Here is a 16626-nt window from a genome sequence, read left to right as displayed (position 1 = left end):
ACACTACAAACAAGTAATTACAAGAAACTACAAGCATAGATACAAATAAAACATTCCCTTCTACTCAGTGACGGACCCAGAATTTAAGGATTGTGGGTGATTAAAAAATTAAAAAACTGAAAAAAAGTAAAAAATTGTCTCAACGAGGTTTGAACTCGAGATCTCCCTTTTAGTTAAAAACCTTAAGATCAATCTTAATGCTAGTGCACCCAGTCAACTTTTTGTTTTAGTGAGTGCTTTTATATCTTTTATACCTATTTTTGTATATTTTATATTTAATTATACCTATTTCGTGTCGAGTTTACTAAGTGCCGGAGCACCCAAAAAAATAATGTAGGTCTGCCCCTGCTTCTACTATTACGGACGCGCTTTTACCCACTAACCCTCTACCCTAATTCGCGTCCTCCACATCTTTCTATCAAGGGTCATGTCCTTTATAAGCTATAACTGCTTAATGTCATGCCTAATCACCTGCCTCCAATATTTCTTTCTCCTACCTCTACTCCACCTAAAATCATCCATTGCTAGTCTCTTACTCCTCCGTACTGGAGCATTCGTGCACCTCCTCATCACCAGGGGCAGACCCACGTGCATTTTTAGGGTGCTCGAGCACTCACTAAACTCGACGTAGAAGAGGTATAATTATATAAGAAACAGTGAAAAATGGTAAAATATATAAAAAAGCACCCAGAGAATGGTTGGGTGCTCTAGCTTTAGGCATAACTTCCATGTCTCACATCTTGGGATCGAATCTCTGTAGCCATATTGTCTAATAAATTATTTTTTTAAAACACCCACATCCTAAAAAAGTTGGGTTCGTCATTGCTCATCAGTCTGAACCATCGAAGTCTCACTTCTCGAATCTTATCTTCCACCGAAGCCACTCCCACCTTCTCTCGAATAACTTCATTTCTAACCCTATCTCTCCTAGTAAGTTCACACATGCATCTCAACATCCTCATCTCCGTCACCTTCAACTTTTGGATGTGGAAGTTCTTAAATGGTTAACACTCGGCTCATACAACATAGCCGACAGAATTGTCACTCTGTAGAACGCACCTTTAAGCTTAGGAGACACCTTCTTATCACACAAGATTCCAGAAGCGAACCTCTACTTCAACCACCCCGCACCAATCCGGTGCGTGACATCCTCATCAATATCTTCATTTCTCTGAAACTTAGACTCAAGATACTTAAAACTATTCCTCTTCAAATAATTCCAAAAAAAACAACTCCACTACCATATCATCCCATGCGTCAAATCGTGAACTTACATTCCAATAATAAATATTATCAAAACATAAGTGTAGGTAAATCTCCATCGACCCTTAAATAAGGGGACAAATTATGTTTACGTGGTTTGTGATGATTGTGCATAAATCTTTCATATTTAATTTTAGTTAATTTATATGCATTTTTATCTCATTAAATTATTAAACTATAGTAAATTTACATAATTTGAAATAAAAATATTTGATACAAATAAATATTATCAATATAGAAGTATAATTAAAAAACACAAGTTCACATGTGGCCGTGACCCAAAGTAAAAAAAGATTCCGTTACCGGGAATCGAACCCGGGTCTCCTGGGTGAAAGCCAGATATCCTAACCGCTGGACGATAACGGATGGTTGGATAGATGTTAGTTTAAAATATATTTAATATAAAATAAATAATACAGTGTGTTTGGCATAGGAGATAAAAAACATTTTAAAACTTATGTTTACAAATTACCAACAAAGGTTTGTTACGAATACAAAGGGGTCGTTTGGCGTGAGATATTAAGACAAATTATCTCGGAATAAAATAATAATTTTGGGATAAACTTTTTAATACATCGTTTGGTTTGACAATACTCGGGATAATTTATCCCAGGACTAATAATAATCCCGGGATAAGTTATACCATATATTTGGTGGTATAAGTTATCCAACCTTAATTTATCCTTGGATAACATTATAAAATGACAAAAATACCCCCAAATCCATTACAAACACATTGCTCCAATCTTTTTCATCTCCTTTTATTTCTTCGATCTCTAATTATTGCTTTTGAAATTGAAAAAAAATTATTGATATCTACTTGATTATCTAAATAAAACGCATTATTTATGACAAATTAAAAAGACCAAAGTATCTTATTTTGGAACTATAAAAATATATGACTAAGAAAAATTAACCTCTTATTAATTGAACTTTGTATTTTTTTTCATCCCATTGCTCGTGAATTTTACCAACTTATATACTATTTTCTTATATAAAGGATCAAAATGCAAAATTAACAAATAAAAAATTAAAATATGTTAGATTCATACATAATAAGGATCAAAACTAGGTACTATAATTTTTTATATATCCAACAATATAAGTACTAGTATATTTTTTTAAGCATAAAAAAAAGGGAATTCAACATTTACTGTTTCCTTTCAAGTATTATTTTTGTGAATTGCAACACAAAAAGTTCTTACAATGAAAAGATTAATTAAAGTAAGTAGATTTTATAATAATAATTATCACTCACGGTAATCTGTAAAATATTTTAGCAACTACAAAGGTCTTGCCTAACTTAATACACATTATAGTTTCACAATCGACTTTATTGTTCAATTACATATTTTAAATTAAATAGTTTTTTAATCACTTGAAAATTGATATTGTGTATATCAATTAAAATGAATTTTAATATTCCATATAATATGAGCAATATGTGTTTAAATGAAGTGACATAAACACCAATTTTTTTTTACTTTAACAAACTTAAGTTGGAAGTTTTTATTTCAAACTAAATAAGAAGTAGTAACATTTTTTTGTTAAACACACGGAATAATCATGGGAAGACACACACAAAAATTAAGCTAAATAAGATGAAAGTTTTATTTTTAAGAGTAAATATTTAAAGCTTGAAAAGAAATATATATATAGATAAAAAAGAAGTTAAATAAGATGGAGGGTATTTTGGTAATCAATTAATTTATTCTTAAAAATTATATCATGCATATTACTCTGAAAATAACAAACTAAACACTCAATAAAAAATAATTCCAGCATAACTAATCTCAGTATAACTTATCTCATCATAACTTATCCCAATATAACTAATCCCAGCATAACTACATTCCCAACCAAACGACCCCTAAGAATTTATTTCTTTTTAATTAGAGATTTTGAGTTTGAATTCTAATAATAGAAAGAAATACTTATCTATAATACTGGACTTCTTGTCACAAATTCAAATTTGTGTTTCTCCCACATTATGTATCAAATGCCACAATTATAAGTATGACTCAATTTCAAACAAATCGTAGTTGTCATAATGGGTACCAAATATTGAATTCCTCTTTAGTTACATGAAAAAGTAAAACAAGACAAAATCAACAATTAGCGACAAACAAATTATGTTGCTAAATAGAGAAAAAGTCGATTAAATTATATTTAAATTTTTGTTAGTTACAAGTAATTTAGCCAGGGGCGGATTCAGAATTTGAAGGTTATGGATGCTTACGGTGCTTAAGTTTCATATCAAAGTTAAAGCACCAAACCACCACTTTTGTCTATGGGTGCTTAACAACACATCATAATCAATTTTACTGTATTTTCTATATAAAATAATTTTTTTTTATTGGGGTCAATGGATACTCAAGCACCCGATGAAGACCATGTGCATCCGCCCCTGAATTTAGCGATATATTAACAATAAACATTTTCAATGTTATTTCACTAATGAGGCTGCGTTGTCGAGGGCCTATTCAAATTAACATTTTTACCTTCATAAAGTAAGAATAAGCTGTGTATATACTGCCACACGTTAAATTTCATTTATTAAATTACATTGAATATATTGTTATCATTAAATAATATCATCAAAATAGTGTATTTTCGTTCAATTCTACCTCCCTTTTCTCCCTAAAACCGCACCGCGGTTCAAGACCAATTCGGTCTCAATTCTTAGTCAAGCCAATTCAGACTCGACCTAACCCGACCCACTTAACAGACATGTAAGTCCTGACCAAAAAATAAAAACAGAAACCCCTCATGGAAATCTAGTAATTACAAAAGTAACGTAAAAAAACTAAGAAGTGCTGAACAAATAAAATAGAAATATAAAATAAAAAAGCAGTGGATGTTTGCCATTCTTTAACAACATACAATTCAATGTCCACTTCTTCTAAGGCTCAGGTGCTTTTTCTTTTTTACTAATTACTAGTATCATTTTCAATCTATTTATCAATAGCATGAATTATTTGTAACGTAAGGCTTCGTACAATAGAATTTTGTAGTCTGGTACTTTCTCGGGATTCGTGTATAGTGAGTTTTAGTAGGTGGGACTTATTTTTGTATTTTTTTTTTCTTGTATTTATTTTGGTTTGTGTTTGATCAATAAAGATAGGATTTTTTGGTGTCTCTAAGGTTCAATTAGTTTCATTTTCAATTAATTTATCAATAGCATGACTTATTTGTAAGTTAAGACTGTGTACGATATACTTTTGTAGTCTAGTACTTTTTTGGGATTCGTGCATAATGGCAACTTTAGTGCATCACACTTTTTTTTTCCAGTTCTTGTTTTGATTTTAGTTTGTGTTTGATTAATAAAGTTTGTATTTTTTGTTGCCTCTAAGATTCAATTAGTATCATTTTCAATTGATTTATTGCATTTCCAAAAACCCCAAATAACTTTCTTGATAGTTCTTTGTCAATAGCATGACTAATTTGTAAGGTAATACTGCGTACAATTGACCTTTGTGGTGACCTTTCTTGGGACCCCTGCATAGCAGGAGTTTTAGTGTATTAGACTGTTCTTTTTTAGTTTTGATTTTTATCAATTTGTGTTCTTTTCTATTTCTAGTATTGGTTTATTCTGTGTTTGATTAAAAAAGGTTGGATTTTTGACGCCTCTATGGTTCAATTAGTATCATTTTTAATCGATTTGTTGCATTTCCAAAAACCCCAAATAAGTTTCTTGATAGTTCTTTATCAATAGCATGACTAATTTGTAAGGTAAGACTGCATACAATAGACCTTTGTAGTCCAGCTCTTTCTCGGGATCCATGCATAGGGGGAGGTTTAGTACACCGGGCTGCCCTTTTTTTAGTTTTTTATTTTATCAAATTGTGTTCTTTTCTACTTCTTTTATTGGTTTATTCTGTGTTTGATTAAAAAAGGTTAGATTTTGATGCCACTAAGGTTCAGTGAGAATCATTTTCAATTAATTTATTGCATTTCCAATAACCCCAAATAAGCTTCTTGATAGTTCTTTAACACCATACAATTCAATGTCCACCTCTTCTCAGGTTTAGCTACTTTCTATGTTAGTATCATTTTCAATCAATTAATCAATAGCATGACTTATTGGTATTTTAGTTTCATATTTTGTGTGTTTTTTCTAGTTGTTGTACTGGTTTAATTTTTGTTTGATTCAAAAAGGTTGGATTTTTTGGTGTCTCTAAGTAATAATTTGGATGGAGTAATCACTAGGTGAGTAGAAAAACTAGGTTATTCTTCCCATTTGTCCTGGACTCGGTGGATAGAGTTACTTGATATCTGTTGTTGGTGAAAGGTTGGGTGTATCATGTGAATTTGGTGTCTCTAAGAAACGAATATGAAGTTGCGTAAAACTAGAGATTCTCTAAATTGGTATCATACATCAGTAGCATGACTTTGTTGTATTTTAGTTTTTTGTGTTTGTTCTAGTTCTCACGCCGATTTTAATTTTTGTTTGATTCTAAAAGGTTGGATTTTTGGTGCCTCTAAGTGATAATTTGGAAGAGGATGAGAAAAGTTCCATACCCAAGATACCACTTTCAGAAGGGCCTAATTGTGTTGGTCGCGATTGCATTCCAGTTACTGATAAGCGGCTCAGCCGCAAGCATCTTACTATAAAAGCTACCTGCACCGGCTTTGCTGATGTTGTCGTGGTACTTTTTCTCACCTTATTCCTTTCTTCAAGGTCATAGTCATATATTATTGATTATTTATAGATATCAACCAACCATTCAACGATGGTTCAATCTCAAATTAGTTGGGTTAGCTTCTGTCTATGAACTCTGTTTTGGTCGAATTCGTTATTTGGATGATTCATCATAGTTAAAATCATTCATACCTGCATACATATAGACAAAAACACCCGTGTTTTGTGTTTAAGTAAACTATCCTTTTGTAACTTGTGGATACTAGGATTCTTGACAATATGCTTGTTTGAGTCTCTACAGTTTTCATGTTGAATTTTCTGCTAAGTTTCCTAGGCTTGTATACCGAGTGATTGGATGGATTGGTGGCGATTCTTGAAAGCTATGGTGCCCGGACTCTCGAAAAATGCTGCCGCACTTGTGTTAGATCCTCCAAAAATGCACTACTTTTGGAGGATCTGACACGTTCCTGTCAGGATTTTTGAAGTGTCCGAGCAACATAGCTTGAAAGTGTATTTACTTCGTAGTTTCCTGGTTCTTTTCGCTGGAATAAACATGGGGACTGGATTGCAGGAAGGAACAAATCCAGTGGTTATAAGATCAAAGGGCGAGAGAAAGAAGCTTTTGTCTAGAGAGAGGTGGAAACTCGGAAGTGGTGATATCATAGAGTTGATACCTGGGCATTACCTTTTTAAGTATGTTAGCACAGCTTCTAAGGATGAGAATTCACCAGGCAACAAACAAAAAAGGCCTTTCAATGAAGAAAACATTACAGACAAAGGCCAGATGCACGGTAAGAAGAAAGCTCGAGAAGTGTATCAAGAGGAAGCTTCAGAAATGGTATGAATTTCCTTGTTTCCTCATTTTGGCTTTGAATAGATAGAGTTTTTTAGCACGTTGTTGGAAAAATATGTACCGAAAAAGTTTCAATTTTCATTACTAGTTTAAATCTTTGGCGTACAGATTATGTTGCACAATAATCGCCAAGAAACAAATAGTTCTGCAGAGGCCATACGTCAGTTTAGGGTTCCCAAGCACAAGTTGCCCCTCACGTTCAGATTGATGAGAGTGCGCGAGCTGCCAGGATGGGCAAATTCAGAAGCTGTTTCTATTAGTGATGTTATTCAGGTAGAGTTACGCATTATGGTTATTTTGGGATAGGTTCTGTTTGGATGAGATGTTGGTCCTCCTAGGTGCATTACCATTCACAAATTAGTAAAGGGGCAAAAGAAGTCGTGACATCAGGTTTGCCTCTGAATTCCCTCATCCGTTGCTTCCCTAGTGAACTCGTAATCCTAGCTCCCTTCTTTTCTAAGCTATAGACTCTTTCATATATTTATTTTTGATTAACAACTCTTGTATATATTCATCCAATACTCTTCTACAATATAAAGTTTATAGGAGCTATATGGCAGCAAAGACATTAGAACTATGCTGTTGAACGGGTTTCCAGGGTTCACTATGTATCAATGCATCCTACAGATTCTATTACCTGGTAAAATATTCCACAATGTTTAAGGAAATAGGTGATTGACTCCTTATGTGGTATTAGGCTATGTTTCTTGGACTATTAAAAAATGATTCCATACCTTCTTCAAAAGTACACCACTTTGGGAGAATCCGAAAGGAACCTGGTGATATTTCTGAAGAGTCCGAGCAACATAGGTATTAGGAAATCCTCATCAGATGAGCTAACTTTCGGGGTTGAGTTAGGCCCAAGGTCCATTTTCTTACATGGTTAGGAGTCAGACCATCCCTATTGTTGGTTCACCCAATGTTGAGCCTCATTTATATATTCCACGCTCCAAATGTCTAGCCTTGGGCGGACAAGATTTTAGAATGTTTCACATTTGTTGGGGCTATGTGCTGATGTCTCTTTATACGGTTTTGTCTTTTGAGCAATTTTCACCTCACATATCTTTGGGAGTTGAGTTAACCCAAAGTCCATTTTCCATATGATGATTGATAAACCCTTCTATACATGTACTTGTAATTTTCGGATAATGTATACATTTGTGTTGGTGGATTGACACTGGATCCTACTTTATCATAGGGGAATGTGCTTGTAGCTATCCTCTCAAATTACATGGTGGATATGGATTGGCTACTTTCTGGTGAGTTCTGTCATTTTTCCTTGTCGTTTTTTTTTTTTTTAAATTTTCTTAACATTGTCTATTTCTCCTATTATTATGCGCTTCGACGTCTTGGATTTTCCAACAAAGTGGTTTCCTAACTTACCAATTGCCTCCAAGTTTATTGTGCTATTGTTGAAGCAACAATCCAGTCTTTTTTTCCTTTCAGACTTTTCTGGTTGTAATTTTCACTTGTTATCTCAAAGTACACCTGCATGCTATCTCATATACTTATTTGCGGTTGCGATTGTTTGTTGGATACTCTGTACAAGTCCATTTGCTTTTATGAACTAAGTTAATCTCTTTTCTGTCTGACGACTGGTTTCCTGGTTCTTTCTTATGCAGCATGTCCAACTCTTAAACGGATTCCTAATGTTCTTGTCATTCATGGAGAAGGTGATGGTGCCGTGGAGAGCATGAAGGTTAAATATTTTTAAGCTATGAGAATCTGATGTTGTTGGAGCTTCTCTAGCTTAAATTTCTACGTCATTTTCTTCTTCCTTTACAGAGAAGCAAGCCTGCGAATTGGATTCTGCACAAACCCTCTTTACCAATTGCATATGGAACACACCATTCAAAAGCGATGCTTCTTGTCTATCCAACGGGAGTTAGAGTTATTGTACATACTGCAAACTTGATATATGTTGATTGGAATAACAAAAGCCAGGGATTGTGGATGCAAGATTTCCCTTGGAAGGATCAAAACAACAATTTGGGCAAGGATGGTGGATTTGAAAATGATTTGGTCAATTATCTAAGTGCGTTAAAGGTACAGATGAATTCAAACCGAAAGCCAAGAATAGCTTTCCATTGCATCAAACAACTTTTGATGTTTTAAATATTTATTAAATGTGGGTGCATCTCAAATAATAGCTATTTTCCTCCCTTCATATAACAACAATAACATGCCAGTAGTCCCAGAAGTGAAGTGTGGTGAAGGTATGATGTATGAATACCTTATCCCTGCTTCCAAAAGCTTGACTCACACTTCTCGGACCCAACTGAAAAGGAACCTCCTTCCGGGTCAATCTAGTCACTGACGGTGCAATAGTGGCAAAACCCTTGATGAACCGCACCTTGATACAGTAGTTTGGAAATGTCACCATCATTTTGATTTGTATGCTTCTTTTTTTGTTGACATACTAACATTGAGGAAACATTATTGGCTTTTCATTTGTTACCATCTTATACTCTCGAAAATGGAGACATAGAAAAGAGGAAGGTATGAGAACTAAACAGCCGTACTTTTACTGTTGTGGACCTGTTTATATAAAGCATCTTTGAGCAGAAAACTAACACTGAAGACGTATCATTGACTTTTCATTTGTTCGGATATCTTCATGCTCACTAAAACTATAGGCTTACGAAGAGGAATGTCTGAGAATTAACTCTCTGTTCAATATTGTCTTAATCTTTTATACGATTTTTGCACTACTGAGTCACCATTTTACTACCATTATTTCTGACCTTGAGAATTGCATCCTTTCGTGAAGCTTGCTCCAAGAAACCATATAGAGTGAAGTGTGAATAAGCTTATCCTGGGACCTGGATCTTGAAGTGTCACTGTCAGATTTTAGTTAACGGGCAAAGAAATTAAATAGAACTGTGTACAGCCTCTATGCTATTAGATTTTTAATGCCCAGACCACAAGTTTTGTCATACTGGAGCTAAGCCATAGGTAGAGAGACAATAGTAACATAGACCAGGGAAAGTACCTTCAAATGACGACGCTGAAAAGTGCATCTATCTATTCGCAATATAGAGATTGTCAATTGTTTCATTCTATGTGGTGAGCTATGACTATATATATCTGTACGTGCTGCATGACATGCTATTTTAGAGGAAAATGCTGCCTTTGTTATGACCAAGGAGCTTCATGCGTTCTTGGTGTCTGCATTCTGACAGCATTTAGCTTTTTCCCTTCTTTTGAATTCACCCTGTACTGCCGGAGTATTTCTGTTTTCCTTGAACTTGTTTGATTATGTTGTTGTTTTTTGCAGTGGCCGGAATTTACTGCTAATATACCAGCCCTTGGAAGCTGCAAGATCAATTCCTTGTTCTTCAAGAGATTTGATTACAGTAGCGCATCGGTATTTTCTCATTTCTTTTACTATAATAATCTTTTGTCTCTCTAGCTGAAACTCTGTTTCCTTTGTGCTCACATTCATGTGATAATTCAGTATTCTGACAGTGTAATCTCTGAGGTTTTACCGACTCTCAGCCCCAGGACATAATATTCATTTCTTTACTGTCCGCTCACTTCTCAGTTACAGCTCATAGGCAGCCCTCATCACTAAATGTAGAAAAAGAAAAGATGAAATAGAAAGCAAAATAGAGCTGACAAACATGACATTTCAACGTCACATTTTGAAACCAGTGTGTCTTTGTTCGGTGAAAATGTTTGCTCTCACATGTGTGAGAATAGGAAAGGAAGTCCTGTATAACTGGGTACCATCCCCTCTTTCACTATTTATCATGGTGGCTGATTCTGCGGTTAAGGTTCTTGTATGCATATCGGCGGAGGGGAGTGGGAAGGGGAGATGACAAGAAGTGTAAATCGTAAATCGTTGCAATGTAATAACATGACCTTAGAGTAGTCATTTCTTCAATTCCAGGTCAGGCTTATTGCATCGGTGCCTGGATATCATTCAGGTGTTAGTTTGAGGAAGTGGGGACACATGAAGTTACGTACTGTCCTTCAGGAATGTACTTTTAGTGAAGAATTTCAGAAGTCTCCTCTTATTTACCAGGTATCCTTAATTCCTTATCATTTTGAGTTCCAAGGAGTCTTGTACCAGAAATTTCTATTTTGCCCCTGCGCTATCAAATATCATTAACATCTGTGCCTTCAGTCTACACTCACACACGGTTATGTGATACATCAATTGCCTCCTGCAGTTCTCCTCCCTAGGCTCTTTGGATGAGAAATGGATGACGGAGTTTGCCTCTTCAATGTCGGCTGGAGTTACAGACGATAAAAGACCTCTTGGCACTGGGGAGCCAATGATAGTATGGCCAAATGTAGAAGATGTTAGATGTTCTTTGGAGGTAATTTTGGACAAAGTCCTATTAGAGTTTTAGTGACATCACTAACCCCCTTTAATCCTTTTGGTTTCTTGATACCTCGGGAATCCTCTTCTCTGCTATATAAAGGATATTCCGCAGCCTATTAGTGGCATTGACTTTAGACTATACTTTTGTTTTTTTGGCATTCCAGTAAGGGGAAATGGGAAAGGGGATTACAAGGCGGGGAATCTAACTCTCACAAACAAGGTGAAAATTCAGGTAGTCAACCAACTGAGTACAATAGACCCTTGTGTTCGGGCCCTTCCCCGGACCCTGCTTATAGCGGGAGCTTTAGTGCGCCGGGCTGCCCTTTTTTTAACCGTGTTACGAAGATTCACCTGTTGAAATTTTTTACGAGGCAGGCATTGTTTCAAGACAATACTTTATGTATCTCTTTTGTTCAGTTGAAATTTACAATAGATATGATTGAAATACCTGACAAACAGTGTGTGCTATCGTTCACTTGCTATTTTAGATGCTTGCTGATCTTCATAATCTGACGACTCCTTTGATTTACTGATCATGAATTTTAGTGCATCTTGCTTCATCTTCTAGGGATATGCAGCTGGAAATGCCGTTCCCAGTCCATTAAAGAACGTAGAGAAAGAGTTTCTGAAGAAGTGTTGGGCTAGATGGAAAGCTAGCCACACCGGTCGTTGGTACAATATCCTTATAAAGTTTTGAATTTCCAAAATATTAGTTTCAATACAATATTCTGGAATCCTTTGAAACCTTGTGCATTTCTCTCTTAAATTCCTAAACTTATCGATTCATCAATTAGAGCTTTTACTCTAGTGTTTTGCAAGAGGAGCACTGTGGACTATTACTGAAGTAATCACTTATGTGTCACAATCATAGAATAGTAGCGATAGTCATGTTAAGTAGTTGCATACCTGAATTATCACATGATTTCTCTTCTTTTTTCTTTTTAATGACCTGGCCTACGGTTTTCGGGCTCGCCAAATGTGAAGAAATTGATTTGCCAAGACCATATAAGGATCAAACAACCCATCCCTCCACCATTGTGGCAATGTGCTACACTTACCCCACTTCCCTCAGGCCTGCCAACTGGAACGTGGACGATGTAACATGGGGGTGCAAGATGGGGACGTACAATAACAGGACAAGTGAATTTTTTAAGAGTAGGGACTCAAATCCATGGTTCTAAGTGAAGAAATGGATATGGGGCCTAACTCAACCCCAGAAGCTAGCTCATGACATGAGCAACTGAGCATTGGCCAAAACCGTACAAGGAGATAAAATAGGGAGCACATTGGTGAAACCAGTGCTTATAGTTGTGGTTGTTCTCTTGTGGTGGCAATGAAGGCAGTCGCACTAGCGGTAACCTTTCATAAACTTGTCTCTAGTGGCAATGGAAGTTTGTGCGACAGCGTAAACCTTTTCTAAATTTCTTTCTGGTAGGGTTTATAGTGGTAAGAGTCAAAGTTTATGCATGCTGTTGTCCGATCAAAACCGTTTATGCATACAGTTGCTACTTTTATCATAGTTCAGCTGTAGTATGCTTTGCTGAATAAATTGCTAGGGGACTGTTAAAATGCAGATGTACTGACAGTACCGAGTACATTAAAAGAATTATATCCAATATGTATTTCTAAGGCTGCATAAAATTTGTTTCAATTCTGACCAATTGGAACAAACAATGTTGTCAAAGACGTGATCAAGTCCTGAAGCGACACGCAGAACATGTTGAGTTCTTCGCACCGCTTAGTGGGTGCTTTAATGTTGTCATCAATGCTGTAAGACATACCTTTCCTTGCCAAAGAGCGTAATCCTGAAGACACATGACACTGAACAATTGATATTTCACTTTATCGTAATTTTTTTTTCCAGTTTCTCTGTCCTTTTTTGTGTGATTCATGCTTGTAATTATTAGTCTTGAACTATGCACATATTTGTATTTTTCTCCCCATTTGTGCCTTTCTTCATTGAAGTCCATGGTGTATTTGCACTAACGCTTAAAGCCCCATGTACGTCAGTGTTTTTCTGTGCTTTTCGTATTTGACTTGATGACAGAAATTTCCATCTGAATATTGCATGAGCTCCTGTTTTCATTGATTTTCTTGAGAAAGGACACTTACCTTTTGTTCTTCAAATCTTCAGCCGTGCAATGCCTCATATTAAGACGTTTCTACGTTACAATGGTCAATCGTTAGGGTAAGACTTACTAAAACTATGCTCTTTTTCTTTTTCTTAAGATTTGATTTCCTACTAGTGTTCGATGATTGCTTTTTTTAATATTTGTTTTCTTCCTCTGGTAACACAGGTGGTTATTGCTTACTTCATCAAACCTCAGCAAAGCTGCGTGGGGGACTCTTCAGAAAAATAATTCTCAGTTGATGATTCGTTCCTACGAGGTAATTTTTGTTCCTCGCTGGAGACTAAAAGCATCCAGGAAACGAACTGAACTATCAACTATTGCTTACTTTTGCCTTTCCTTACACTTCGCCAACAAAAATTGCACTAGCCATTATGATTTAAACCAGTCGTGCCCCTTTCTTACTAACAGGCAACAGCCCTCTGCATGTCCATTTTAAACACTCCCGCTATAGACAATTGCCACGTGGAATAAACCCCCTTTACCCATTTTGCAAAAGCTGAATCAATCTTTACCGGTATTAGTTTTCCTAGATTAACATTGACATCTTAAGTAGGAAAGCCTCGGAGTAACTAGTGAAGTTGCTGCCATGTGACCAGGAGGTCACGGGTTCAAAGCTGTGGAAACAACTTCCTGTAGAAATGCAGGGCAAGGCTGTGTACAATAGACCCTTGTGGTCTACCCCTTTCCTGGACTCTCCGCATAGTTGGAGCTTTGCACTGGGCTGCCCTTTTAACATTGATATCTTAACTTGCTTATCCTTAAGGTTTCATCTCGACTCGAGCTTCCAAAATGACACTCTGATTGTAGCTTATTTCTGTCCTTGGCAGCTAGGGGTGCTGTTTTTGCCATCTGTTGTTAAACATGGCTGTGGATTTTCTTGTACAGATCATAGTTATCCATCAGAGGTATAACCATCATCTACATTTTCGTGTTAACTTTAACCTTTATTAACTTCACATGTATCGTCAAGTTTTAAATTCTTCGGATTTACAGGACAAAACTCGGGCGCACGAAGGGAAAAAAATAAAGCTGGTAACTCTAGCTTGGCAAGGAAAGGGAAACGATGATTCTTCTGAAGTAATCAAGTTGCCGGTGCCTTATGAGCTACCTCCAAAACCATATTCACCGGAAGGTATTAGCTCTATTTTCGTATATATTTCTATTACAGCCGGACCTCATAATAAACCATTTACTATAACAGTCATGTTTTCTTTGGATTCAATTTCTTATGTTATATTATATTATAGGCATAATATATAAACGTACACTCGAACTTGGCCTCAGCGGACAAGTAAGCATTTCAACTTTGAGTTTGCACATCTAGGCACTTCAACTCGTCTCCACTGTGTCAGTTGAATACTCCAACTTACAAACTGATCGTCTAGACACCTTCAAAGTTTATGTGTAACGTCAGCGTCAAGTCAGGTGTCTACGAGTCACAGTGAGGACGTCTTGGAGTGTTTAGTTACCAATTGAGACCAAGTTGAGGTGTCTAGATGTGCGCTCTTCAAAGTTGGAGTGCTTACTTGCCAGCAGAGGCCAAGTTTGAGTGTGTGTTTGTATATTATATTACATGTTATACTAACATATAACATCATTTCGCTATAGCAATTATAAGATATTCAGACAGATGATGTTGTTATAGATGTTAATAGAGAAGTTTGACTGTTTACAGCTCTTGAATAACATCAATCTCACTGCATTTTTCGCAGATATTCCTTGGTCATGGGATCGTCGATATACCAAGAAAGATGTTTACGGTCAAGTCTGGCCGAGACAAGTAAACCTATACACCAACCAGGGCTCCTGATATTCTCGAAGATGGGATCGATGTGCTAGGCGAAACGACTAATGAACGATTCTCACTCAGATTATAGTCCTTGATTCTGTATATATTCTTAGGCATGAAGATTTGGAATGTTGATACCATTTATCAAAGTTGATGAGTTTTTCCCACCTTGCTTTGTACTTGTACTTCTAGGAATAGCGGCGGAGGCAGGATTTTAACTTTATGAATTCTGAATTTTAGAATGATGCTAATAATACAATGACGATAATAACATACTCAGTGTATTCCCACAAAGTGGGGTCTGGGGAGGGTAAAGTGTACGTAGTTCATACCACTACCTCAGATGAAGTAGAGAGACTGCTTTTCGATAAACACCAGGCTCAGGACAAATAACAGTATAACAAACCAAATAACATAAAAATAAAGGGAAAAGGCATCGTTTCTACCTCAAATTATATCCGAAAAGTGTAAGCCACACCTAAACTATACTAGTGACCTATTACACACCTTAACTATAAAAAAGTGATACTTTTTACACCCTATCAGATATTACACCACTTGCATGTGATGTGGTGTTTTACACGCGCCGCCACACCAGCACCACGTCAGCATCATCCGAAAAAATAATAAATTTATTATTTTCATAAATTTTTCTTTTTTCTTTTAAATTTAATTTTCTTATTCTTTTTCACTGTCCAAATCCTTCATGAGGTCATTTTTTTTTTCTTCAATGTCCAAATTCTTCAATGCCAGTTTCTGTTGGTACAAGATATTCTCTGCAACCAAAGCAGATTCCAAATTGGTGAAGTGGCTATCATCTAGAAATTCTTCCAAACCAAGGAACTTCAAGCGCAACTTTTAACAATGTTCTTCATCACCTACAATTTTTTTTTTATATTTTTGTTCTCTTTAGCAAACATCAAAGTCTTATTGTTGTTGTCATATTTGAATTGGAAGATGAATGAATTGGAAGGTGAAATTCAAAGAGAGAAGCAAAAAGTTGAAAATCAAAATGCAACCAGTAGGATTAAGAAGACATTGAAAATCAAAATTCTCCCAATGGCATAATTTATTATTCAATAGATAATTTTAGAAATCAATTGTACAAAATTCAGTGGGATTAAGATGGCATTTTCGTCAAGTGTTTGATGAAGTGTGATAAATTTTTTTGAAATTTTCTCGTTTAGATAGAAAATTCAATTTGATTTTGTTCATGATGAAATTGATATTGATTCGATGAAGGTGGAGGATGGGGTGTGAAGAAATTGCTTATTTGGGGTTGGGGGTGATGAAGAAGATTCGTTGGTTGGGGTGGAGTTTGATTTTTGGGGTGGGGGTGATGAAGAAGATGACGTTTGGGGGGGGGGGGTGGGGGGGGGGAGGGAGGGGGAGAGAGTTTGGGGGGGGGGGGGGGAGGTTTTTGATTTTTTATTATTTTTTTCGTTATTTTTTTTTTTATGTAGACGCGTCATTTTTTATTTAATTAATTATGTTTTGTCCACGTCAGATCTAGAGGATAAAAAATATCACTTTTTTATAGTTTAGGTGTATAAAAGGTCACTAGTATAGTTTAGGTATGTCTTCGACTTTTCGGGTATAGTTTAGGATGAAAACGAT

General features: G+C 35.9%; 1 protein-coding gene and 1 non-coding gene across 4 annotated transcripts; one reads left to right on the top strand and one right to left on the bottom strand.

The window, feature by feature from the left end:
• Positions 1–1557: 1557 nt before the first annotated feature.
• On the bottom strand, positions 1558–1629 carry TRNAE-UUC. Its single transcript has one exon. It is a non-coding gene; the product is annotated as a tRNA-Glu (tRNA).
• Positions 1630–4009: 2380 nt separating this feature from the next.
• LOC107868285 (tyrosyl-DNA phosphodiesterase 1) lies at positions 4010–15176 on the top strand. Of its 3 annotated transcripts, none has more exons than XM_016714939.2 (16): positions 4010–4176; positions 5727–5912; positions 6477–6743; positions 6867–7031; positions 7957–8017; positions 8381–8457; positions 8544–8804; positions 10036–10125; positions 10651–10785; positions 10934–11083; positions 11657–11760; positions 13223–13276; positions 13386–13476; positions 14048–14125; positions 14214–14352; positions 14933–15176. In XM_016714939.2, exons 1-16 carry the CDS (start codon positions 4153–4155, stop codon positions 15028–15030), a joined length of 1980 nt encoding a protein of 659 aa, XP_016570425.1. In that variant the 5' UTR covers positions 4010–4152; the 3' UTR covers positions 15031–15176. The 3 variants fall into 3 exon arrangements, with proteins under 3 accessions (XP_016570425.1, XP_016570427.1, XP_016570426.1); XM_016714940.2 differs by lacking the exon at positions 4010–4176 and adding an exon at positions 5254–5288; XM_016714941.2 differs by lacking the exon at positions 6867–7031 and having other exon boundaries at positions 4017–4176.
• The last annotated feature ends 1450 nt before the right edge of the window (positions 15177–16626 follow it).

The sequence above is a fragment of the Capsicum annuum genome, chromosome 4 (genome assembly GCF_002878395.1).
Source record: "Capsicum annuum cultivar UCD-10X-F1 chromosome 4, UCD10Xv1.1, whole genome shotgun sequence".
Lineage (NCBI taxonomy): Eukaryota > Viridiplantae > Streptophyta > Magnoliopsida > Solanales > Solanaceae > Capsicum > Capsicum annuum.
The sequence above is the reverse complement of the archived record's forward strand: the minus strand, read 5'-3'. Positions and strand labels throughout refer to the sequence as shown.